The sequence below is a fragment of the Platalea leucorodia genome (assembly GCF_965183815.1).
Source record: "Platalea leucorodia genome assembly, chromosome: 8".
In the NCBI taxonomy this organism is placed as follows: Eukaryota; Metazoa; Chordata; class Aves; order Pelecaniformes; family Threskiornithidae; genus Platalea; species Platalea leucorodia.
In genome coordinates this window covers 18,330,668-18,357,378 of record NC_138830.1, presented here as the reverse complement: position 1 = coordinate 18,357,378, position 26,711 = coordinate 18,330,668, and the positions used below count along the sequence as shown (strand labels likewise).

General features: G+C 37.3%; 1 protein-coding gene across 5 annotated transcripts; it reads left to right on the top strand.

The window, feature by feature from the left end:
- Nucleotides 1-2,543: 2,543 nt before the first annotated feature.
- Nucleotides 2,544-26,711, top strand: ZBTB38 (zinc finger and BTB domain containing 38). 5 transcript variants are annotated; one of them, XM_082319829.1, is made up of 3 exons: nt 2,544-2,559; nt 7,959-8,068; nt 20,723-26,711. In XM_082319829.1, the coding sequence occupies exon 3, from the start codon at nt 20,723-20,725 to the stop codon at nt 24,296-24,298; it is 3,576 nt and encodes a 1,191-aa protein (XP_082175955.1). In that variant the 5' UTR covers nt 2,544-2,559; nt 7,959-8,068; the 3' UTR covers nt 24,299-26,711. The 5 variants fall into 5 exon arrangements, 4 of the variants coding, with proteins under 4 accessions (XP_082175955.1, XP_082175952.1, XP_082175953.1 ...); XR_014229002.1 differs by lacking the exons at nt 2,544-2,559; nt 7,959-8,068 and adding an exon at nt 15,569-15,727 and having other exon boundaries at nt 20,723-25,307; nt 25,447-26,711; XM_082319826.1 differs by lacking the exons at nt 2,544-2,559; nt 7,959-8,068 and adding an exon at nt 15,569-15,727.

The window sequence follows — 26,711 nt, the reverse complement described above, 5'->3', positions numbered from 1 at the left end:
TCATACTTTCTCATAAACCTAACAGACTGTTATATAAGGCCCAAATCTTCCCTTCTTGAAATCTCTAGGAGCTTTGCCATGGTTTTAAAGGGGGCATGACTAGCTTGATAGCATACATTTGACTGAGAGATGAACATTTTAAAAAAAATCTCAAAATTAATCCATATTTAACGTTCTTAATTTAAAGGTGATATATGGTGGCATGTATATAACCAGACAGCTCTTAGTTTAAAAAGCTCAAAACAAACAAAAAAATCCAAATAAAGGGTTGCTAAAATCCTAACTTATTTTGTAATCATGTATTGGAATAGCAGTTGTTTTTCCCGGTCTGGTCTGCCTTTCTGCTGGCTGGGTTCCCTTTCTGTGTGACAGATGTGCTATTTATGGAAGGGGATTCTGAATATTTTAAAGCACTGACTGTTAGGATCATCTCATTCCCAGCCTTTAAAATGAAAGAGAACAAAATGCCAAATAACTTCCCAAGGAAAAACCTCCAAATTAAATAGATACCTATTTAATCGTTAAAAAGGAAAGAAGAGGAAAAAAAGCAAAATCAGATTGCCTATTCTTTACAAGAAGTGAATACGTACATAGAGCAGTCTAGTTGTTGCTGTGCAACATTTTCTAATTTAACTTGGTATTCGTTTTCACTTTTAAAAACAGGTGCTCTTTTAGAAAAAAAAAATCATAGGGTACACAGGTTCCTAGAGAAAGAATATGCGGCTGAAAAGTTGGCTGCTTTCTTTCTCAGCTGTATTGGCAGGTCGAATGAAAGATAGCGCTTCTCTGTACAAATCTGTCCTCACAAGGATCTATTTATTTCAGCAGTTGGCCAGAAATAATTTATATTCACTTACACATATGGTAAACAATATTTACCTAAAGAAATCTTTCAGTGAAATATTTTCAGAGCTAACACGTTCATCTTCAGAATTCTGTTCGTGTGTTGGGTATCAGCTTGCGGTATTTGCAGGTAGAGAGATAGGAAGCTGTGAGAAGTCACTGAAATAGTGTGTGTGGGATTCTGCTTTCTAACCAGGTAGAGCTTACAGCTTGTTTTACCTCGCCCGATGGTTTAGCCTTCTGGAAAGGTAATTCAGGTTATAGTAAACTGCGGCATGGTTCTCTCATTCTCCCATTGGAGACACAGGGACAATGAAAATAAAACAGTTTTGCTTATTAGGCATTTTAAAAAAAAATCAGATTAGCAGTTTTTAATGCTTTTTTCTCAGTATATTTTTCACTATATATGCAAAATATTTTATTGTATTGTGAAGTTTTCCAGAAAATAAGCCTTTTTTAACACTTATTTTATAAAAATCTAATTCCCACAATTACTCTTGCAGTCTGTGCAGAGGGTGATACCAATTTAACGTACGCAGCTGAACAATGTGCATGCTATTAATCTCAGAAGGCAACAGAAAGATGTTAAGTAGACGATGTGAAATATGTAATTATTATTATTTCTGCAGCTGTGGTTTAATATTTCAAAATTATTTTTTTCTTAAAGACAACAGCACTTTAGTATCTGCATTGACCTCCATGATGTCAGAATGTCATTGTGCAACCGTAGCTAAGAAAAGCCTCCGAGGGAAAAAAAAAAAAAAACAAAGGAGCTTTGCATCTTCCAATAACATGAGATGTGCATATACAGTACGTAGCATTTTGGAATTCATACTGTGGTAGTGAGTTGTTGCTTTCAGTTTGATTAGACAATCATTGTTTCATTTTCCTTGCTTTGACAGTGAGTATGCTTGTACGCTGCTTAGTCTTCTTAGTGCTATCTAGGTCAGTATACTTAGGATAGCTTTTATGTTCTGTAAGTCTGACAGATACCGTGCCTGACAGAGATCAGCACCAAATTTTCTTTTATTTGTTATATCTGAGGATAGAAAAATATTTTATAATTAATCAGAATTGTATAACCACATAGCACCTACCGTTTCTGCATTGCAGATATATTTAGCTCTAACACTGCTTGTGGTTAACAGGGTGTAGCGTAGACACAGACAGCTGATCATGCAGTCAGACCCTGTGCTCGTGTGGTTTGTCAATACTGCTCAGGATTTTGATGGACTGCAAAAGAGAGAAAACAGAAAGGAAAGAAAAAGAAATGTTTTATTTGTATGAACATTAGACCTTTAGTTATGCTATTTTTGCTGTCATTGTCTTTTTATTTTATTTTTTAATACTGAGACTTAAAAATTAGGAAAGCACAGCAAATGCGTCCAGGATTTAATATGTGCGACGTGAAATCTTTCTGCATCGAGAGGATGTTACTGTAGTCAATCCAGCGTTTCTCCAATAAGCAAGAAGATTGTTTTGTTTTCCTCGGCAGGCGGACTCAGCCATTGCACAGGCAGATTTTGATAAGAGTTTGAAATGCCTACTACTGTATCATTGTAGAATTTGGAGTTTGCTAACAGTGTTAGTGACTGGAGCTCATCTTGCATCACCAGTTGATGACAATTTTCTTTGTTCCCTCCCACCCAGTTGAACCAAGACTCTGTAGCTGATACGCAATGTCACTTACAACATTAATCAGATACTGCATTTAAGGTGAGCTGTCCCTTGCCTCCTCCCTTACCAGAGCTGTGCTGCAGTATGTATCTTACTCCTGCAAGCCTAAAATGGCAGGCAGGATTAACGTTGCTTGTGCTGTGTGCATGCTGTGTATTGAATTCATTATACTGTGCCTAGTATCTCAAATGTGAGTATGTAAATGGTCTGTGTGCCATGTCATGCAGTAGTGAAGACTGGTTTGTGCTTCATTACAGGCTTAGATATTTGAGCATCACCTTAAGAATTCTTTTTTCATTTGTAATGTGGTGAGCTGTTAGCTTGTCATCACATTCAAACTACATTATTAGCCCTTGGAAAGGAAAAAAAAAAAAAAGCAAACTGTGCTTCCAGATGGTGTCACCCTTTTTCTTCTTGCGTTTACTGTAGTTTAAATAATGTATATTGTATTGTTAATTAATGTGAATATCGAATTAAAGCTCTTGAAACTTACATATTTATTATGCAGGTAGGAGGCACGTCAAATCTATTTTTAACTCTTACGCAGTCCACGTTGTGCAATGGGCTTTGGTTGTCGAGTTTATATTTTCAGCTGTGATATCAATAGGCTGATTTTCAGTAAATGTGACAAGTGGCCTTTGCAGTGGTCAGCTTCAAGCTTTGAACCCTCTGAGGAGGAGAAAAAAAAAAAACAACCTTGTGTTGCAGTTTCGGAAAACCTTGAATGAGGACGTTTTTTTTTCCCCACTCCTGCTTTCCCTATTGATAAACTCGGTTCTCCTGATCACGGTCTATTCAAGCTGCTTCCCATCTGATTTTTGACAACTGCTTCTAAAAAATTATCACGAAGACCAAGAATAGAACTTATCTCCATCGCTTTACATAAAAATGGCTGGGTGCATTGCCATGCTAACACTGCACTAAGTGGTACACGCAGGTAGGTTGAGATTTGCATGTTTTACTGATTTCTTGGTCAGTGTTGCAAGAACATGAAATGGGCTTTGGAATGTAGCTTTCAGTTAAAAAATGTATTAAACTGTTAATGAAAACAACCTAATATTAAATTGTTGGCTTCACATATTGGCATGACAATTGTTCTTATCTGTTTTTAAAAAATCTATTGTGAAAGTAGAGCAATCATGTCTGTTAAAATAATCATATGTACTAAGGGCGTGGCAACGCTTATGCAACAAAAGAATTTTTGAAAACCCTATTGATTCAGTTACATTTTAAAGCTGACTATAAGCATTACTAAGCTTGCAGTTAAAATGCAGAAATAAAAATTGAGGTAGATAAGAAAAATGAAAAATATTTAAATTCTGTCATAAGCGGTTTTGTGTTTTGTGCGAAATCTTAAATAAAGATTAATATGCTTTAATGCTTATATTTTCAGTATTAGCTACAAACATAAACCTGCAGTATTTCTTTTTATTTTAAGGTAGAAGGACTTTAAAGAGAGAGATTGATATAAGTGGCCCTGTCAGTTTAAACTGAGTATCAGTTCACTGAAGTGTGTTTTACTTCACACAAAAAAGGCAATGAAATTAAAAACTTAACAGCCTTAGGTACAGAAACCTGAATTTGAGCATTAAGAATAAAAGGAATTATGAGTATTGTATTACTTACACCAACTTTCGTAATATATTTGTTTCAGAGTAATACTGGGCCAGAACCAGTTTCCTTGGCAACCAAATCCTTTTAAAAGGTGCAATAGTAGAGATGTAGAAAGATGTTATTCTCTTTAATAGCAATATCACAATGCAAATGGAAATTTTGCAGTTGCTTCCTTTCAGTTCTAAACGAGAATCTGATCTCATTTTATGTTTCCATGCGGCTATGATTTCTTAAACGATGCCATGTTTATAAAGCTGTACACAACAAAAAACTGTTTTATTCCTGTTTTGCATTGGTTGTTTCCAGAAACGTACCCCGGGTTCTTTTTTTAATTTAGCCTAGTCTTGCATGTCGGTCAAGGTTTGTTCTGTGTGTCTATAAAGTGATAGTTTCATTATCACAAGTATAAAAGTACCACTGAAATACTTAGCAGCTGAGAAGTGCAGAGAATCAGAAGTATGTTTAAACCTTCTTTCACCTTTGCTGAATTCAGCCACAGTAATGCTAATAAACCTTTCTTTAAATAGTGGCCCCGATCTGAAGTTCAGGTAAAGAACTGTGTTTAAGCATGCTGGAAAAGAACTTCTCTCGGATCTTAAACAAGCCTTTATAGAATAAGCTCACTTGTGGTCTGCGGTAATTTGCAGACCTTACAGATTTTGCAAAATTTAAGTATTATAATTCCTTATTTCTATTTTTAGCTAATATTTTTAACAGTATCAGTAAAGTTAAATCTTACATGTACCACAGGTAACTGCTTATACAGAATCAGACATTACTAAATGTCTCCACTGAGCTTATAACGTAGTGTATCTCCTTGTGAATCTTCTTTGTACGTGGCTTGAGAAATTCTCACTACTGCAATGAGACTTTTGCAGCAGGGTAGCCATTTTCCTTTCATGTCCTTGACTTTAAAATGACTAAGTATATTTTGTGTGGATGAGGACCCAGCACTGAAAATTAATGCAGAGGAGGTATTTGGAAGCACAGCCAATTATCAATAATAGCCTTGACAGTGTCAGTAATATCAAACTCATTTTCATTTATTTCTAAATAGATCAGTTCAGTGCATTCCAAATAAACAGAGTATAACTGTTCGGGATTATGACTTGTCATCTGTCTCGATAGGCATTCAATGCTTAATAATGATAATAAACCCATTTGATTCATAATTACGAGATTAGTTTGACGCACTGCAATATTCCCCTGTTCCACCTAAAGAAGCAGAACTGAAAATGTAATAAACAGCATCTCTCAAGTGCCATATTAAAGTTTGCATTTTTTTGTAATTTGATTTATCTCCAGTAGCTTGCTTCTGCTGATTATTTTCCTGTCTGAAATGTTAATATGGAGTGCGCCATTACATGTAGTTATCAAAATTGCATTTCTTTGTTTATTTCTTGTGTGGTTATTTTTAAAGGAAGTTGCTGAGCAAATGCTATGTAGAAGCAATCTATTTATTGCCGCTGATATTTATCTTTAGAAAAGATGAGGCACTTAGTGATAAACGGGTTTTATTACATCTTTGTGTTCAAACATACACACTCAAGGCATTTAAGAAAAGTGTAGCTCCGTTACATGACCATGCTTCGCTATGGTTGTTTTAAATCCATTTGCAAATTTGCTCTTTTGTTAGGGGGTGCAAGTCCTCTTGTAATTAATATGACTGAACTCAAGTGCTTTCATGAGTCTGGAAAAACTCATCGGCAGCCTGTGAACGGTAATTTCTTCTAGCTAAAGAAACTGATTTATTTATTAAGGAGTCGTCTAGTAATTAGCAAGCTGTTTCCAGTTTGACTATTATACGTGGGTTGCTGTATGTATTTTAATGGTAGTTGCATCTAGCTAATGCAGAGTGTCAGAATGTTATAGCCAGAGGTGCCACAAGAAATCTTGTGTAAACTTCATCCATTTTATTCTCTTTGGCTAAGGGGGCTCACTGGGGCACGGAGGAGCAGGTGCAGTTTTTCACACCTCCAGCACAGCCTGCAAATGTTAGTGTGGGGGGGGGCTTGGAGGTTTTTGTCAGTTTTATCATAGAAGTCTAATTGTTGGTACTCAGTCCTCCCTTTTATAATTGATATGTGTTCTTTTATCCATGCGAATTCCATTTCTGCCTAACAGAAAATCTATACAAAGCATGAGTAAAAACGAAATCAAACTAAAAATCATTCACTCAGACACTATCCTACTTGCTTTTCAATGACTCTTCTGATTAAGGTTACTTCTGCCTCTAAACTTCATTTTGATTTGAAACTGCAGATCTCTCAGTGTGAAACTGTCTGTGTTCAGATAATATTTGTCAGACTGTTAGACAGACTCTGGTAGTAATGAGCAGGTACCAATTAACCCTTTTGAGGCATCTAGTGTCTGTTGTACTTTATCATGTGAATTGCTTTATTATGTTCTAAAAGGGCTTTATTATGTATAGCATTACATTTGACTTCTAGTATTACCAAACTTGAGAATTCTTTAGCTTTGATAAGATCTTTTACTGCTGGATTCCTCCAAATGTGATATTTAAGCTTCCCATTCACCATAATATTTCACAGTCATTTGTGAATATGACTTTACTGGTATTTGAAATAATAATGGCTTAATGCAATTTTCTTGCATTCTGGCCTTTGTTACGGGCAGATGTGAGCTATAGAATACTTATTCAAACCAAGATAGACTAAAAATGTACTCAGCTAAACCAACAAAAAAAATTAGCTGACCTTCTTACCTTTTAAAGCCAAAGTAACGGATCCTGTAGTTCCTGTATAATGTTATTTATAAAAGTATGTGGTATATTTGCAAATGGAAGATGGATCTATGTATTCTTAATTGCTGCTATATAAATGCCTGTTAGCTGAGTCATAAGGCCTTATGTGTAAGATTTTGCAGTTGCTCTATGGAACAATTTAATTTTGTTTAGTATCTTTGAAACAAAGCCCTGTTCTGAATAATTTTCACACTATTACATGATAACCTTATTAGGATGTTTGATACATAATAACATAAAATTAGGATGTTTGACAACGATGAGTAATCATTTAAGCAGAGAAATGCAGGAGTGTATTCCAGAGAACAAGAGTTGCCTAGAAATGTCATTATCACAGATACTGTGATGATATCTGTGACAAAAGAGACCAAAAGATAAGTGACAGAATGGAAAGAGGAGAAAGAAAAGGCCTTCTGAAAGACTGCAAAAAAAACGTGGAGGCTTTTAAGAGAAAGGATGACTTGTAATTGGTTTCAGCAGTTTATGTGGAGTCAAGGGAGTTGACTAGTAATGATGATTGTTTCTCCTTGTACCATGATTTGTTTACTAAACTGACAAACTGTGAAGCTAATCTTAAAATACACTTGTTTTCCACTGACTTTACCTTGTGAAACTCAGGACCAGACTAACTGAGGAAGCTGTGAAGCCTCCATTATTTGATGTCTTATTAGGTAAATATGTGAATAATTTGGACATAGTTGAGATTGGGGAAAGGAAGTAGAACCAAGGATTGGTTTTAGCCTAATTTTTCCAGTGATCCCAATGATTTATTTTAAACTTGAAAACGTCCTTACATTTCTGCCTAGAACATATTATGAACCATTATGTCCAGTTTGCACTACACCGGTTAAACCATAATAAAACAATGCAGGCAGAAGCAGTATTCACAGTAGTTTGGTTAACGGTACTGTTCTATCGCTGGTATGTTGTAAGCCTCCCAGATGTAGATTTGGAATCCTACAGCATTCCAGGGAAAATCTAGATGAGTTACACAATGTATCTGGAAATTAGTACTTGTCTTAATAATTTAGTCATTAAATTTGGATTTTCCCCTTTGCAGGCTGATACACAGTAGCCACAGAGCTCACAAAATTACTGAGATGGTTTTGCTGAAAATACCTGTCGATACCACTTTTAAAAGACTCTAACCGAAGAACAACCTGATTTTAGGTGGGTAAGTTTATGGGGTGATTATAGCAAGCTGAAATCTCTTTAAAACTCATGTAGAAATAGTGCTAAAATATTTAACACTTTAAAACCACAGCATTACATTATTTTTTTTCTCAGTTAAAGTTTTACCTCTTTTAAAATCATTTAAGGGTTGTTCTCACTATGGTACTGCATTGCTCTATTCTCATGTCAATATTGTTGGATTTTTCCAGCTCCTGCTGGATTTTTATTGCCATAGAGGTTGGACAAACAAAACCAGGCAGAACAGATCTTTGAAACAGGTTGTTACAGCCTCCAGTGATCTGTACAAACCAAACATATTGGCAGGCGAGCAAACCTCCTGAGCTTGGCAGAATGTTAACTCTGGATCCCAGTCACTAGTGTTCATTACGAACCTGTGCCACAGAATAAAGGTAGAGGAACTCTCTTAGTGCCAATGCCCATTTCTAATATTGTTGTTTTGGTTAAGCTGTATATAGTTCATCTAAAACAGGCAAATCTCTACCTTTGTACATGACTGTAATCAGGGGTAGTAAAAAGCCTTTTGAATCGTGAGCTGCAAAGAGCACTTTGTAAATTCAAGTACAGTATTGTAATAAATAATCAGGATATTTCAAAACAAGAGTTTCACATTTTGTATGGCTTTTTCAAATATTAGCAGTTTCCTTCTTACTGTGAATGTGCAATAATCATCTTGGTTAAAATAAATGTCTGGTATCTGTGCTTTAGATTTGAGATATGTATGTATTGAATGAAAGAATCAGTGAAATCCTGATGAATTCATTAATTTTCAACGTGTTTCTTTGTATCATAATTTGTGTTATGGGAAGGGATTAGTTTCATTGATCTCAGTGGCGCTATTTGCACAAATTTCTGTAGGAAACGGTTTGTTGCATCATAGTCATTAATGCGGTGATGTCTCGTAAGTAGAAATAAGTAATTAAGGCTACCAGGCAAAATGTAAGATAAGCAACCAAATTTAAAAAAAAACAAAACAAAAACCTCTTCAATTCCTAGAATATCTCAAAATGTTTTCTGTAGTTAAGTTTACTTCTAATACAGAATGTTGTAAGACGCAGAAAATGGTAGTGGATTTTCAGAGACGATAAGATGGCGTTGATGGTTTAAACTAATCAGCGAAACATTAGATAAATTAGATAAATTCAGGTTACCTAGATTTACGGAAGGAATGGGCTACAAAATCTAAGTTGTACCTATTTTAAGGATATTATCATAGAACACTTGCTCAGTATATTTGCAGTAGAATACTGGGCCATAACCTGTTTCCTTGGCAACCACATACGAATAAAAGGTACATTAGCAAAGCTGCAGATGTGTGTCAGTGAATGCTTATTAAGCAGCCCAATGCATTTACATACCATGTGCTCACAATAATGCATGCATCTTGAAAATCACCATATAAAAAGATTTCTGGCCATGGCCCAATGTGGATTCTTAATACTCAAAGGTTTTAACCTAAAACCCTCATGTTTTCAATGGAAATATCTCTTGTGATTTTTTTTCATTGCACTTTAAATTGGACTTGCAATAACTGGACAAAATTGGCATGGTAGGCTTGGTCGGCAAATTGAAACCTTTCTCCAAGATTCTGAAAACTTATAGCACTGCTTTAAGGCAACAAAATACAGATGGAAATGAAGGCTTATGGTGTCTTTCAGAAATGCTCAGGCATTCTAAATTTGAATCTTGCACCAGCATTCAGAAGCAAGTATGATTATACTGTTTTACACAGTGACAAACTAAAGCCACTAAATAAAAATGAAACTGCTGTTGCTCATAGCACTCTCGTTCTATCCAGCGTATCCAGGCAAAGAGATATGACCGAGTGCTGCCTTCTAACAGTCAACACCAGAAAAAGGCAGCGGGGTGAGGTGGGGAGAAAAAGCTGTACAAGTCAAAATGGCAGTTGTTCATGGACTTATCAGAATAAGATTTGGATGTGGCATTTAGGCAGTACTCACGCTTTCTATGCAAGTGTTTGTATCGTGCTATTTTGTTTTATATTCCTGGCTTTAAAAGAAGCTCAGATATATAAGATCAGTTTTGACAAATTTGTAACCGGACTTCAGCAAGTTTATGTACGGGTTATTTTTGGCCTTTCTTCTTAAAGTATTCATTTGTATATAAAATGAAAAGCGTATACAACCCTTCAGGGATTACTATGGATTACCAAGATGATACAACTTTAAGAAGTACGTTGAAAATGCAAATCATTGAAAAGACAGGAAGAATGAGAATCTGCAAATCCTGAGCTTAAATTCAGTTGGTGTAATCTGAGTTGTTGTTTATGTGACCAGTAGCCTAATTAAAACTCCCTTGAAATCAATGAAAAGATTCCCATTGACTTTTTTGGAGTGTGCAATAAGAGAGAAGGCTTCATACATAACAAGGAGATTTAGCAAATAAAGATTATCCTGACAATGTTAAGCATTTCCATAACTCTCAACAGTCAAATGTACCAGAATCTAGTATTAATTCCAGATCATTTGAACACTGTCACATGAATCTTTTCACGATCCTGAACCATAAACAATGTTGTTATATACCATCACGTGCTACACTACTAGTAAGGCTCTTGAGGGAATGAGAGTTTGGGAAATTATTAGGGAGATGCAAGTCAGCTTTTTTTTCTTTTTATTATTTGTTGCTGCCCATCTGAGCTGAGCTCACTGTCAGGCCAGGATTTGTGCCTGGGGCAGTTCCCGTTGGTGGCAGAGCATGGAGCACAAACCAGCGCTGGAGCCATCAAGATTTTCTTCTTGCTGCCAGCTGCTGCCTGCTTTTGCTACAGTCCTCCTGCATTGCACGAGCAGAGGCCCTGCTATGGCTTTTAGGCTGGAAATGTGCAGCAGGATGGAAGAGGAGGAGTAGGGCTTGGGCTGGGCCCCTTAGGTCAGCACAAAACGGAGCATAAGAATATTTAAGAGCATACAGCCAAAGCTATTGTGTGTCAAATAAGTTGTCATAATAAATGGCCACATTTAAGTGATGATTCAGAGTAATAGCTATCACTTGTGTGTTGGTTTTGGCAAACTGAAGTTTACCAATATAAAAAAAATATTTTGCAATATTTTAAGGAACATTGGAGATCAGTGGTGGCCAGTTAACAGCTTGAAGACCAATTGAGTTTTGAAAATGGCTGTGTCCAGCCATCTAGCAGACCAACTAACTCAGGTGTTTCCAGGGGAAGGGATTTAGCTCTGTTTTCAGTCTAGTGTGATTTGCTGCCTCAGCTGTAGTAAAGGGCAAGAATGGCTGCACTGGCCTGGCCCCCAGCACACCTGGCTGAGAATAACAGTGGCCCCTGAGCGTGCAGCTTGGCTGCTGCTCTTGTGGATGCTGGTTCGGATATTTAAAGGATGTTTCCTCTCGAAGTTGGAGAATGAGAGGCAGGGTTTGATTACTTTTATTTTGTCTTTCTGATAACTGAATGGGCAACAGAATACCACACAGTAATTGTCCAAAATGAACAAAAGTTAAATGTTTAATTTGCTACTTTTCTTTAAAGCTATTCAAATATATAAATTACTACATTTGACAACAGTCAACAACAGAAAAATGTCTGTTGTTGTCACTCTGTCTGTAAACATAGCTTCATGATTGCAATTGATCTACGCTAGCTAAGGACTGCGATACGTCCCAGAAGTGTAGGAGGCTAGAAAGCGGCTTGTCAGCAGCACATAAAAAATGAAAGACTTAAGTGGAAAATAATACTGAGATTGTTCAGAGATAGCAAGATGTAAAGTCAGCTGATTCTTAGTAGCAGTACAACATAAGCTTTTCTATTTTGTGCAAAAGGAGAATTTGGATTTATGTCAGTTATTGCTGTTGCTTCATTTTCTTTTTTAGACTGGTGGAGAGACAAAGGTATAGTCATACATTTAAAAGCTGCTTGTATGCATTGTTTAGTGTTAACGGGACTCAGATTAGGCCGTGCCTAAATTGTAAGAAGGCAATGTACCTTGGAGAAAGACTTTCTTTGATGCAGATGCACAGGTCACACAGTTTGAGAGCTAAATGAGTTCTGCCAGGCTCCTCTCCTCTCAACCAGACTTGGAGGAGCAGGCAGCTGCTGCAGGTCTCCATAATTGTGCTCCTTCTCCCTTCCTCTCCCTCCACTTGATGCTCGAGGAGAAGGGTTACACAAAGGAACTCTTTCCCTTGCTCATGTAACAGAAAGGGGAGTGAAGCCACTTTGGGCTGCTGTCTCCTTCTTGCACCCCACTTCTGAGTGAAGTGTTGGTCTGCCTGAGGGCTGAAGAGGAACTGTGTTTTCCTCCTCAGCAGCATCACTGCCTGCTTTGACCTCAGCAGTGAGAGCAATTAAGAAGAGAGTCCATCCAAGCATTTTTCTCATGGATAGGCCAGCCTGGTCTAGGCACTAAGAAGGAAACCAGTCAAGCCCTGGCCAAAATCCTGTCACTCATGAGGAATTTGCAAGAGTTGGTAAGGCTATATATGTTGTTTCCTGCTGTTGTTTAAGAACTGAAACTGCTTGACTAGAGAGGCACATTGGAACATTTTTTCCCTAGGCAGTCTGAAATACTCTTAAGGAAAGAATACCACGTGCCATGAGTTGCAGAAGTGAGATTATCAGACTTCAGCAAAGCATCCAAACACCACCACTTCAGTAACCTTGGAACTGTTTTATATATTTTAAAGAAGTAGAAGTCCGCTGACAATTTTCTCTATACCTTGCAATTTTACCATATAAGAAGTAATTCACTGCTAAACTACTGGGACTTCTATTTGAAAAGTACAGAATAGTTCTGTGATGTTATGTGCAATCATTTATATGTTTAATGGGAATTGGTACACATACACTAGTAAGACTGCTACTTTTAAAGTATATAATTTGTATTGTGGCTTACACCCTGAAATCAAGACTGCAGACGCAGATAAATCTTGTCCAACTTCTCACAGATATTGATGTAGTCCATTCACATAGGTCTGACTGCAGCACCAGTTCCTCCATTTTCTTTGCATGCAATTGGTTTTACATGAAATATTATAATGAGAATGTAAAATCTTGGGTGCAGCCAAGATGGCCTTATAAAGAATTTCTTACTCTAAAGAATATTTTGAATAGACAAGGAGCTGATGGGACTGTGAATTCCAAATAGCTCAAATTAAATATATGTATGGAAAGTAGTAACTTCAGTTACAGTACTAGTCACAGAAAAGGTGATTTTTTTTTTAGTGGATGAGCTGAAGTTGCCTTAAGAAAACATCCTATCAATTAAAAAAAAAAAAGAGAGAAAGAAAAAACGAGTTAGTTTTCTCCAAATCTGTTATAGTGTCTACAGATACTAAGACTGCCAGAGCATCAAATGGTCAAGTACAAATAAATTAATGTCTCTAAGTCGAGGGTATCTGCTATACAAATGACGGTTACGGATCTGATTTTCAAAACAATTTAAAAATAATAAATTTTAATTAAGATTTAGGGGGAATTAATAATCTAATCTTCCTTAAATTTGTTTCATGTAATCTAAAAAGATGCTTGTATCTAATGTTGTTCAGTAATGCATTTCTTTCTTTTAAAGGATTACAACAGGTTTAATCCATATTATTGTATTGTTACTGACAACACCTTTGTGAACAAATACTTCTAATAGAAATCTTCATTAATACATATTAATATATATACACGCATCTAAAACAATAATAAATAAGCAATAGACAAAGTCCAAGATTAAAAGTAGCCTACATGTGAGTATAAAACTTTGCTTCTCCATTAAGTAGGTCGGCATAAAAAAGAAGGTTGTGAAAACTTTGGGATGCACTTGGCTTTTGCAGTCAATGCTGCTGTGTTCTTCAACTATTTGTTCCATCTCCCATAGCTGTTGGTGAACAGCTACTGATAAGAACAGCTCAGTTTGTCATGAGATGAAAGGTGGTTATTTTTTGGTAGCAGAGAGTCTTAAACTAAAAAGATACTCATTGCTTCAGTAGGTGAACTTATTTATAAGAATTCCAGTGATCCAGAAGCAGTAATTAAGCTCCCCACAGAGATATTCAGTATTGCTAAGATGATCTTTTAATGTGGATTGTGTAAAATAGTGAAAGAAGAGGGATGTATCGATCAGCCACTGGAATTATGACAATTTCCTGACAAGAACAAATTTCTTTCCATATCTTTTAAACAACCAGGAAAGCATATGATAGTTCCAAGACAGAATGCTGGAAAAAAGACCTTCCCTCCTTACAGTACATTGTATATCTTATGTTGACATTAAATAGTTTCCTCAGATGCTAAGCAGCATGTATCATGAAGGGGCTCTAGCAGAGTTCTAACTTCCAGGCCCATCAAGGGTGACAAGGGTGAAATAGTTTGTGCTTCTGGATTTATTTTATTTTTTTTTTCCTAAAATGAATCAGTTCCTACTATTCAGTGCTTCTAATGCATAGGCTTAAGATTTGAAAACAAAGTAAATGTCCAGTAAAAGCTCACGCACAATAGCTTGTAAAAATTAACCCAGATTAGCCTTGGGCAAAATTAATATTTTCAAGCAAGCTTTAAGACAAAAGCAAACTGGCCATTTTTCTAACAATGTTTTCTACCTGTCTCAAAGACCAGTTTTCCTCTTAGCTTCATGATTCCAAGTACCTGGGAAAACAGGTTTTGCTGACTATTTAACGTGAGAGGCAGAGAGAGAGAGAGAATATATAGGAAGACTGTGCCAAATCTATTGGAGCATCTGGTTAATGAAATCAAGCTACTTCCTTCTTTATCTAGGTAAGCATTTGTTAGTGCTTCTGAAGTGCTAATAGTATTGTTGCACTTGTTTCCTGAGGCAGTGAATAATCTGAAGAAACCAAAATTAGAGAATACGACTACTGCTTAAAATAAACATCCTGATGATACCGTATGAGTTTCTATGTACGCTTAGAAAAACAGATAATTAATATAATCAAATAAGGAAAATATGTTAAATGTAACTATACTTCAGTAACCAAGTGTAATTTATTTCGGGTATTTTTTTTTCACGGAAGTATTTAACCTCTCCTTTTTAGTGGGAAGTTGCAGAAGTTATGCACGGAGCTACGTCGCTCCATAAATTCTTTCTCTTTCTTCATATGAGAAAGGCTTTGAAGGAGAGGAAGACAATCAAAATCCTTTGTTAGGTTTAAGAGGAATTCTAAATGACGCGGACAAAACTGCTTTGATGACCGTGGAGCAAGGGGCTGGATATAGGCAACACTGCATTTCCTCATCTTTCTAAATTTACAGTCGTCGCATATAAACAACTTGGCCGATGCGCTAAATATCCCAGCTGGCTGCGTTAATTAAGCACAAAGCATTCGCTGTAAAACAGGCACGTGAAAAACAACGTAGCAGTTAGCAAACGAAGAAGGGGAGCCGGGGCGCTGGAAGCAGCCCGTGTTTCACGAGCCACAGGCCAATCTGATTACCGGGGATTATCAGAGCAAAATGGCTGCTGCGCCGTCCTGCCGCCGTCAGCGGGCCGCGCGCCGCGGCGCGGGTGGCGGGCCGCAGGGGCCGCGCGCCGCCGGGAAGATGGCACCTGTCACGTCAGGCCGCGGCCGGGCACCCAGCGCACCCTCCCGCTGAGCTGCTGCCTTCGTCTTCCTCCCTGCTAGAGAACACCCCAAAGACATGGTTTTAATCGCCAGGTAGCTCAAAAACAGTGAGTCGTTCTACATTCGAGCGTAAAATTGCGTCAGCGTTTCTGTAGCTGCTGGGAAAAATCATATTGCAGGTTAATATGCGTTGCTTCCTCGGCTAGAGATTTAATTTAGTCCGGAGTACAGTTATTGCCCATAAACAGGAAGTGTCTTCAAGCTATCTGCGGCTGACGGCTTGCCAAACGTTTGATGTCTCAAGAGGCTCCGTTTTAAGACAGACGAATGTACTGACGTTAACGTGCTGCAGCAGGAGCTTGTATTTTATGTAATTCGTGCAGGATTACGAGACAATCGCATTTGAACTCTGCCGTAGCAGTCCACATTTAATGTAGTTGTAAAAGCCTTTATTTCGTGTCTTGCTTTAATAAGAAAAGGGGACGGGGCAGCTACCGTGCGCGCCCAGCTCCACCGTGTGGGCGAAGGGAGCGAGGGAGCCGCCTGCTCCTTCCCCTGAGGGGGCCTCGGCTCGGCTAATTAAAAGTTTCGGCAAGGACTGGGACAAAAGGATGAAACCTTTTGATATCAGAAAGAACCGGGCATGCAGCGAGAGATGTGTGGTTTTTGTTGTTTGGTTTGGTTTGGTTTGTTGGTTTTTTTTAATTATTTTTAGAGCCAGATCAGTTACCGAGTGCCCTCTTACGGAGAGAGAACTTGTTTTGGTTTTCAAAGTGAGAAACATCACTTAATAAAAAGCATAAGCCTGCTCTGAGCACTGATAAGGTTTTAAAGGCTCTTTTCCATGTGATGAGGAATGATCACAAAAAGCCTAAAGTCGGAAGCGAGAGAATTAGTTAGGGATGCTAATAATAGGAAACAATTACAACTCTGAAGGAATGGCTCATCTGGTGGCTTCAGAGATTTGCTAATTCTATCATAATATTCTTATGCTAAATTCTACCCCCCCCCCAGCTGTCTGAATTAAAAGTTAGAGGAAACAGTGTGTGGCTGAAAAAATGATTTGACGTCTATAATGCTTATGAGGCTATAACAAATAGAAAAGGCAAGTATTCTGTGTTAATGGGGAAGGATGCAAGCAGCGAGAGTCTAAAAGAGAAAACATATGAATGTACTTGTAGAAATAATGTGTACCTGTGTAGACTGGAGCACTAAGCTACATGCCACTGCAAGCTGCTAAACATAATTAGACATCATTAAAACTTCCCTGCGTGCCTGAGGTTGTAAGGAGACTGAAGGGACCCTGGTCAAGGCAGCCCTGCGTAGCCGTGCTGCCCAGATGGGACCGGTGAAGTAATTCCGTAAAAAACTGAGCGACCATCAAAAAAGTGATGGTTGGGCAGTAGGTTTCCAGGTAGGCAAGGATCAGGATAAGAGCTGGGGGGGGGGGGGGGGATGTAGGGTGTGTGTACTTGTTTTTCTTTGGTTTTTTGCTTTGTTTGCTTGTGATGCCTAGCCCCGCTGCTGCTCTCAAACAAAATAGTGCCCTTTAGGAGAGTTAGGTACAGATGAATGTTCCTTCTCAGTTGGGGAAACAGGCCGGAAACAAAACAGAGATAGCCTACGAAGTATGTTAATAGAGTGGAATGAAACTGAACATAAGAAAACTATGGAGTGAACGTGTTTGCCTAGTGTCATGTTGCTAAGTACCAGAAAATACCAGCGTTTTTAAGATCCCAGTAGAAATGCATGGAATAAGAAAACAGAGAGAGAACTGTTATTACAGTTTGTCAAGTATCTTGCTGGTTTTTTATTCTGCCTGCGTACTGGCAACTGGCCCTAATGGGTTTTTTTTTGTTGATGCCACTAGCTTGTCTTTCAAATTTAAGCGACTGAAATGGAATAAAAGTATCTCTTCTTGTATGTAATGGGGTACACTTGCCTGGCAATGGATTACAAAAGTTTAGCAAAAGTTAAAAACAATATTCCTAGATTGTAACAGTTCTTTGGTAGTAAAAAAAATTATATTTGTTATATTTGGTATTCATTGGCCAGTAAAACTTCTTGTGATCTCTTTATTTACTTCAAAGTAATGTTAATGTAAAAAATCACAGTAGCTTTTTCCATCTGCAGTGTCCGTGAAGAGCTGGCTGCTCTAGGATTTATAATTAGCAGTGTCATCTGTAAGGCATAAGTAGTCAAATTTGTATTTGGATGCATCAATCTCTGATCTTTCCATTAACTATTAATATTACTTATTTTCACTTATGACTGTTGTCTTGGAGTGGTATTCTGTTGATGTCAGAAAAGGTAACATTATAGTTTAATCAACCTACTGATCATTACACTTAAGTTTCAGATGAATATTTAAATCTTATTTCTCAAAGTGATTCAACAACTTGTAATGACAGGTTAAGTCTATTATTGTTTTCACAGAAAATCTGTAAATAGTAAGGTAACTCCCAATCAAAAATTCTGTTCGGAAGCTAACGTTATCTATAGGTACACCACAGACTATTAAGTTATACTACAAAGGTACTGTTCAGATTGCTAAGAAATTATTCATGTGTGGATTGAGAGTAAAAAGTATCAAAATAACACACATATTTGTGTCGAAAAAAGGATGGCTTAGTAGGCTGAAGACTTTTGTTGACCTTTAATAGGTCAAATGGTATTTACCTATGTTTTGGGCAACATTTATAAATAATACTAGAATTTCTTCCATAATTCTATAATAAAAATGATACAGAAGAATAGTAACATTCCAAATGGACTTTCCAGTGTTTTAATAAAAAATACGTAATAATAATAATACATCTGAAAAGTTCAATCTCTGTGTATCTTAGAGCACCCTTGGAAACTGAAGAGCAGGTTTTCCTTTTGCAGTGTGAACTGCAAGTGGAATGTAAAATATTCCTGAAATATTCCATTCATGTGTGTGCTAGGTAGAGCATTCTGCTTTTATAGCATTTCACACGCATTTTTCACAAATGCGAGAAGCAAGACAGGTAAAATAAAAGGCAGTAGAGAATCATTACACACATGAATAAATGGACTACTTGGGGAATGCATAGAGTGAGACAGAGAAGCAATAAGTGTTGGCTCTGAAAATCAATTTGCTCCGGAATTTTTCTGTATAACTTTCCAATGAGATATATAGCAGATGGTTTAGCACACAGCAAAAAAATCAAATGTCCAAATAGCAAATGATAGTTTCTACTATCTTTGCACAAGGAATCTAGTTTGGTGGTTTACCGAGCATACCAAAATATCCAGGACTACAAAACTGGCAATCTATGTATGTGCAAGTAGAAATTGAAAATATTCACTTTTCTCCTGAGGAGGATAAATTTTGAAACAACTAGTTGAATAATAAGACTTCTACTAAAAAGACTTGGGTTTGTAGGCCTTGCTTATAAATGCCTCTTAGTATAGAAGTAGCAGTCTGATATATTTAGCCAACAGTATGTCAGATGATGTGTCTTTGAACTAAAACCAGCTGTCTCTAATAAAGAAACAGAAAAAACACAGGCAAGTTCCTATGGGGCAGTTCACTGGGAGGTAGAGTTGACATCATTTGTTTCCTATACTCAGGAAATAACTCTGTCAATAGCTCCTGTTGTGAAATGTTTTTGATGTCTGACAGTTGGTTTCTAATACCACATCACATGAGCAAGTCAGATGTAATCTCGGACATTGTCAATGAGAAAAAAGAATCAATTATGGGATAGTGGCTGCTTGCTTGAAGAAAGCTGTTCTTGTCAGTATTCTTTCTGTAGAAGACTCAAGAAGCTAGAAACTATCTGCAATTATATATGGGTTTTCACATCCCAAACCAAAGCAGATAACCATACCTAACTACTGTGAATTTCAAGTTATCATTCCAAATGAATAAATATCTCTTATTTTAAGCCAAATAAGTATAATAAACAAACAAATGATAAACTATGATTTTAAGATTTAAAGGCACAAAACAATGCATCTGATTAAGTCAGAGATTTTCTCCAGATACATACTGTCAAATTCATCCATTTTTGCATCTTTTTATCTCAATTCATATTTTGCATCTTTTTATCTCAATTAAATAAACCAGTATGTTCATACAGTAGCAGCCTGGCTAATCTAAACTTTTTTTGTCATCATTAAACCTCATTATAAATTGGCAGTTATTGAACGGTATTTACTATTGCGATTAAATCTTATTATTTGGTAGAAATTAAGAACACACTATCAAATTATAAAGTGTGAACACTATAAATCTAAACTATAACTGAAGAAAAAACATTCTGTTACTCTCTACTTGTTTTAATCAATGAATTTGTAAATTCAGTTACTTTTAAATTTTCAGTCATTTTAAAGTAAGTGTAAACTATTTATCTAATACAATTTAATCACTATTTAAAAAATAATATTCTGTTTACATAAATAGTGTTATACCTGCTCTGCTGTAGTTTACAAAATTGTGTTGCTTGTGCATTCATTTGTTTATAAAGCCTTATCCTGCAACTGAAACTTTATTGCATGGGATCTCTGATCCCTGCTTTAAATATCAGTTTAATAAGGGCATCAAATGCGGCTGTGTTGTAAAGTCATTGTCTGACAAACAGCCCCAGAAAACAAAGTCCTCAGTATCCTCAGAACCACAGCAGTTCAGCCTTCTCCATAACATCTACCAAATAGTTCACCCACGTGCTGGGGGAATTACCTCAAGGGTTCAGTGAGTCATTCAGCGTGAACCTGAGCAGATGCACCCGCTGGCATAACAGAAAGCTGGTGGCTGCGGTCCCCAGTGAAAGGCACGGGCTGGGCGACAGACCCGTACGGGCACAGAGAAGGTCCTCTGCCTCCTGCTGGGGGTCCTGCATCCTTGATCTGTACGTGGATTACCTTCAGGATTGTTGGCACGAGTGAACCTAAGATGACTTCAACCTGAAATGCTATGACAAAATTTTACTCATTCTTAAAATTTAAAAGTTAATAAATTAAAAAATATATAAAATAAATATATAACTATAAACTTGATCTGTAACTGAAATGGATGAAAAACGCCTTCTAAATATATTTACATTCTTTTTTTTTTTCTTGTAGATGACAGTCATGTCCCATTCAAAGGATTTCAAGGACGACTTCCACAGTGACACTGTACTTTCTATTTTAAATGAACAGCGCATTCGGGGTATTTTATGTGATGTCACCATAATTGTGGAAGATACTAAATTTAAAGCCCATAGTAATGTGCTGGCAGCTTCAAGCCTTTACTTTAAAAACATTTTTTGGAGTCGTACTATCTGTATTTCAGGTCATGTACTGGAGTTAGATGATCTCAAAGCTGAAGTGTTTACGGAAATACTGAATTACATCTACAGTTCCACAGTAGTTGTTAAGAGGCAGGAGACTGTAACGGACCTTGCAGCTGCAGGGAAAAAACTGGGGATATCATTTCTCGAAGATCTTACAGATGTTAATTTTTCAAGTTCCCCCTGCCCCTATGCATACTGCATTAATGAAAAAGGGACTGTCAAAGAGGAAAAACATGAAAAGAGACATGAAGACTCCGCTGTGACAAATGGACCACGAATTACAAATGCATTCTCAATTTTTGAAACTGAAAACACTTTGTTTTCTCCACTTGATCTGAGGGCAAGCTTTAAAAAGGTATCTGAGACAATACAAGCACCCATCAGCCTCGACAGAAGCGACGTCTGCAAAGATGCTGAGCCAGCCAGTACGCTGGCCGAACATTCCTATGCAGTTTCTTCTGGGGGAGATACTTTTCAAGGAACACCTTTTCTTGAACAGGACAGCAGCCCTTCATACAAGATGGGTGAAGACCACTATGAAAATCTCCAAGCCACGCCACTCATTCAGCCAGGCAAACAAGCATGTAGTACTCCTAAAATAGCCTTTAAGCCCCAGGGTACTGGTTTGGCTATAGCAAAAGTACCGGCCTCTACAGTAACCACTACAGAAGCCCAACATGAAGCAGTTACTGATCAGACAATTATTTCCTTTCCAAAACCTCAAAATAAAGCAGGAGATTTCCATTTATCAAGAGAAGAGGAAAACAATTCTGCTAATGTCTCTGGATCCGTGGCAACTGTTGTTCCACCTGTTTACAACTGTAACTGTTGTGCAAAATCCTTCAATGACAGGGTGTTACTCAGTACTCATCTTCAGCTCCATTCAGAGCATCAGGAAACTGTCATATGCAAATACTGCAGCAAACAATTTGCAAATCTAAATATACTGGAAAGTCATGAACAAGTCTGCATGAGATCAAGTAGCTTATCGGTTCACAATGGAAACGAACAAAATTTTGCAGATAACTATACTGCTACGGACGGAAGGAATGGAAGTTCATATGCAAATGCAGAGCCTCTATTGTCTGAAAACAGCATCACTGATTATTCTAATGCAAACTGCACTTTACCAGAAACAGATCATTTGGTTAAAGTCGTTGATGGGCAGATATTATATACGTGCATCGTTTGCAAGCGTAGTTATGTAACATTGTCTAGCCTTCGAAGACATGCAAACGTGCATTCATGGAGAAGAACATATCCTTGTCACTACTGCAATAAAGTATTTGCGTTAGCTGAGTATCGCACCAGACATGAGATCTGGCACACTGGAGAAAGACGGTATCAGTGCATTTTCTGCCTGGAGACTTTTATGACTTACTATATACTAAAAAATCATCAGAAGTCTTTCCATGCAATTGACCATCGTCTCTCAGTAAATAAAAAGACAGCCAACGGAGGCTTAAAACCAAGTATGTACCCATACAAACTGTATCGACTTTTACCTATGAAATGCAGGCGACTACCTTATAAGTCCTATCGGAATGCTTCATATGAAAATGTTCAAACGAGTAGCCAGGTTAACGAAACTGCTTCTACTAACTGTTTCATTCCGAGTTCTCTTGGCTCTGAGCTACCACCGCTGAATTTTCAAAGTAATGTAATAGCAAACAACAGAACTCTTGCCTTGGATACATCTTCATGTAATGATACAGCATCTTCCACAAATACTCAGAATTCTTCCTCTTGGGGAGCAGGTATCTTAAATTCTGACCTTCAAAGGGACTTTTTTGCAGCCGAAAAAAGGGTTTCCACTGCTGCAAATGACTCTGGTTCTCAGGAGTGCGATTCCTCGGTTGTGTCTTTAACTAATGTGAACGAAAATTCAACATCTGTCATCAGTTACAGCAGTTCTGCACCCTCTGTTATAATGCACAGTAGCAGAGTTTCATCAGTAATAATGCACAGTAAAACAGTCACTTCTGTAGAAAACAATAAGACAGAATCTTCAAATAATCTACCTAGTCAGTCTGTGAGTGATGATTGTAAATATGGGTCGGATAATTATGGGAAGTGCGTTACAAAATCAAAAACTATTAAGGAGAAAAAGAAAACACTGCTGTACAACAGAGCAGAAGCAACTGAGGATACGCAGCACGTCACAGGATCTGGAGGTTCATCTAGCAAAACAACAAATACTGTCCAAGAATCAAGTAAAACTGAAACGTACATTGCAAAGCCTGCCTTACCTGGAACATCTACTGACAGCAATGTTGCACCTCTTTGTCAAATAACAGTAAAAATTGGTAATGAGGCTATTGTAAAAAGACATATATTAGGATCTAAGCTGTTTTGTAAAAGGGGCCGAAAATCTAAACATGAGTCCAAACAGGACAATCTAATTGAGGAATCGGAAATGGAGATAAAAGAAAGAAGCCCGTCTAGGCTTTATAGCTCAGAATGCCTGGAGCTGACAGAAATGTGTGATGACGTAAGTGACCAGGACTCCAGTGATAAACCCTGGAGACCCTATTACAATTACAAACCAAAAAAGAAATCCAAACAGCTAAGAAAAATGAAAAAGACTAAATGGAGGAAAAAGCACGGAAGCAAGAACACCATTATGGAAAGCCACAACACGTGCAGTCGAGAGTATGCACTCAGGAATGCTCCTGAGGAAAAGGCGATCAGTCAAGAAGAGAACGCAGAAATGCCTAATCTGCATTGCGAGCTCTGTGAAAGAGATCAGTCTTCCACTGCAGAAATTCAAGAACACGTACACTGGCATGTAGCTACGTCAAAGCCTTACATTTGTGAATTATGCCAAAAACAATTTCAAAGTCCATCCACTTTAAAAATGCATATGAGGTGTCACACTGGGGAAAAGCCGTACACTTGCAAAACCTGTGGTAAATGTTTCTCAATTCCTGGAAATCTCCAGAAACATGAACGTATTCACCTGGGTGTCAAAGACTTTGTCTGCCAATACTGTAATAAGGCGTTCACTTTAAATGAAACACTCAAAATACATGAAAGAATTCATACTGGAGAAAAACGCTACCACTGTCAGTTCTGCTTTCAGAGCTTCTTGTATCTTTCTACCAAAAGGAACCATGAGCAAAGACATGTACGTGAGCATAATGGAAAAGGATACGCTTGCTTTCAGTGCCCCAAAATTTGCAAGACAGCAGCTGCTCTGGGAATGCACCAGAAGAAACATCTATTCAAAAGTCCAGGTCCACAAGATAGAAAAGAACAGTTTTGCAGTGAAAGTACTAAACTTTTGGAAAATCCACGTTTCCTTGGCTCAGAAGGAAGTGAAGTAAAAAACATACAAAATGTAACTCCAGAAGTTATACTCTGAGTGACAGTTGTGCAAAAGAGAAGAAAAATCCAAAACTGTATATTGGAGAAAACATAGATGTGTTGAACGGGGAAACATCTCAGCTCAAATTAGTATCACGTACTAAGATCAAATTTCTTCATCTAAACGTGTCAATATATGCAAAAGAAGGAAAAATAACACAGAAAAGAAAAACTAGTATTTGCAATAATACAAACTTAATGTGAAAGACCCAAAATACTTTTGCCACAATAGACTTCTAACTATATAGAGAGAGAAAGAAAAAAATATGACCAACCAAAACCCTTCTACTTAGCATTATAGGAAACTAGTCACTGAACTATTTTACAGTGCTGTTTTTGAGTGAGAATCATTCTAGACAAAACAAATACGTAGGTTCACAGTGTACTCTGTAGAAGGAATTTTTGCTGCAGAAACCATATATATTGCATTTTTTAACAAAAAATGTGTTTATAAACAAAATAATTGTGATTTAGTGTATTCTAAAGTGAAGGTGGGAAATGTTTCATGAACTTGGGTATGCTGAAGTATAGTTGAGTTCTGGCGTGCTTTTCTGTAACTCAACATTTACAAAACATATTCAGGAGTTAAAATCTCTTTTCCTTTCCATGTTCAGTTTTGTAGTTACCATAATAACCGTTAAGTCTGAGTGCTTGTGTGGAAGTATTCCAGATTTATGATATCTCTGAGACATTTAATAAAGATTCAGTGGAACTCACAATAGCCAGTCTTCCAAACTGCATAAATCCCAATGTCAATGGCCTGGTAGAGCTATTCAGGTGCATTTGTCTAAAGAAAATTGTTCTCATGAAACAGCGTAGTTTAGAGAAATCCTGTATGTGAATGTCCACCTCCTGGTGGGTCTGCAACTCCTGTCGTTTAGAAACACCATTCTTCTCAGCAGAAGAAGAGGAGATTTAGACAGTCTTCCTCCTCATCCTGGAATAATGCCTGGACAGCAAAAGACAGAGCAAATCCCCCATAAATACTTTGATTTTGACAGGAGGAGGTAAATACTTAGATTCTTGCTTCTATATATATCCCTGAGACGGTCCCTATGTATAAACAGGGATAGGGCCAGTTTGTGGGCTTTCCTGTCATCCCCATGCCTTAAATACAACATCTAACCTTTGTTTGTCCCTTCTCAGTGATCCCCCTGACTACGCCAGTGGCTCGCCCCAGGCACGCTTTGTCGCAGCGGCCCTTGGCCCGGCCCAGCACAGCAGGCCCATAGCAGAGAGGTGCCTGGGATGAGTTGCGGGAGGAAGGAGCGTTGGCCTTTCTGCCTCCCTCATCCTGCCACACCGGAGGGTTATGGAGAGCCTTACGGCTTCACAGTTTGCTCAGAACTGGGAGAACAGGCTTCTGAAAGACATCACCAAAATATTACAATTAATATTATTTTGTGAAAATGTGATTAATTTTAACTAAGAGATTTTAAAACAGTCAAAGAGGGTGTATGTGTACAAGTTGCAGTTTATATGATAGGGCTCTCTTGTACTGTATCTGCATTTCCAATGAGTCATGTACGTTCATCTCTCTGAAGTGTTAAAAAATTGAGTCAGGACAAAGGTTAGTGAACCTCAACTTCATTCTACGTGCAAATATGGTACGCAGTTTGTTTACTTACTTCGTCGTCTTGAATATTTTAAAAGAAACTATAGCTTGGGTACAATAAAACTGCAATTGAAATGATAATACAGTATTGATTGAAGTAATACTATAGTCCACTTATTTATTCTATCATTGGTGAATGCTATGAACCCCTTGGGTACAATAAAACTACAGTTGAAATGATAATACAGTATTGATTGAAGTAATAATATAGTCCACTTATTTATTCTATCATTGGTGAATGCTGTGAACCCCTTGAGAAATTTTGGTTTCATGGCAGCTTTGGTTCCATTTAAATAAGGATAATAGAAGAATAAACACAGGAAAGTACGATGATGTTTCAAAGAAAGTACACAAAGATAACTTCTAAGTGGACTTGTATGATGATAATTATAGACCAAAGCAAATAAGGTAGAATATTTATAAATATAAAGATAATTTTACAAATATTTTATATAACTGTATAGTTCATAAGAAAAATATTGATAGCTTGTGTTAGGTTTCGGGGGGGTTTGTATATTTTGATAAAAACACAATGACTTTGTAACTCTGTATATTCTCTACAGTTTATAGCAAAGCAGTTTTAAGATGGCAATGTCATGTTTATAGTTCAATTGTGGCACTTTTACAACAAGTAACACGTTGCAGTAATGAGTCAAGTATTAATGACCAAATTAGAATTAAAGTAAGTGTAAGAGAAGGTAAATACTATACGTTGTCAAAGACTGTAATTTGCTACATAATCGCATCTGTATTTTTGTTTAGAAGAAAATATTAAATGCAGATGTTAAGGATTGAT

What these genes read in the sequence shown, in the direction of transcription:
- ZBTB38 (XM_082319829.1), top strand. Translation starts at nt 20,723, where the DNA reads ATGACAGTCATGTCCCATTCAAAGGATTTCAAGGACGACTTCCACAGT.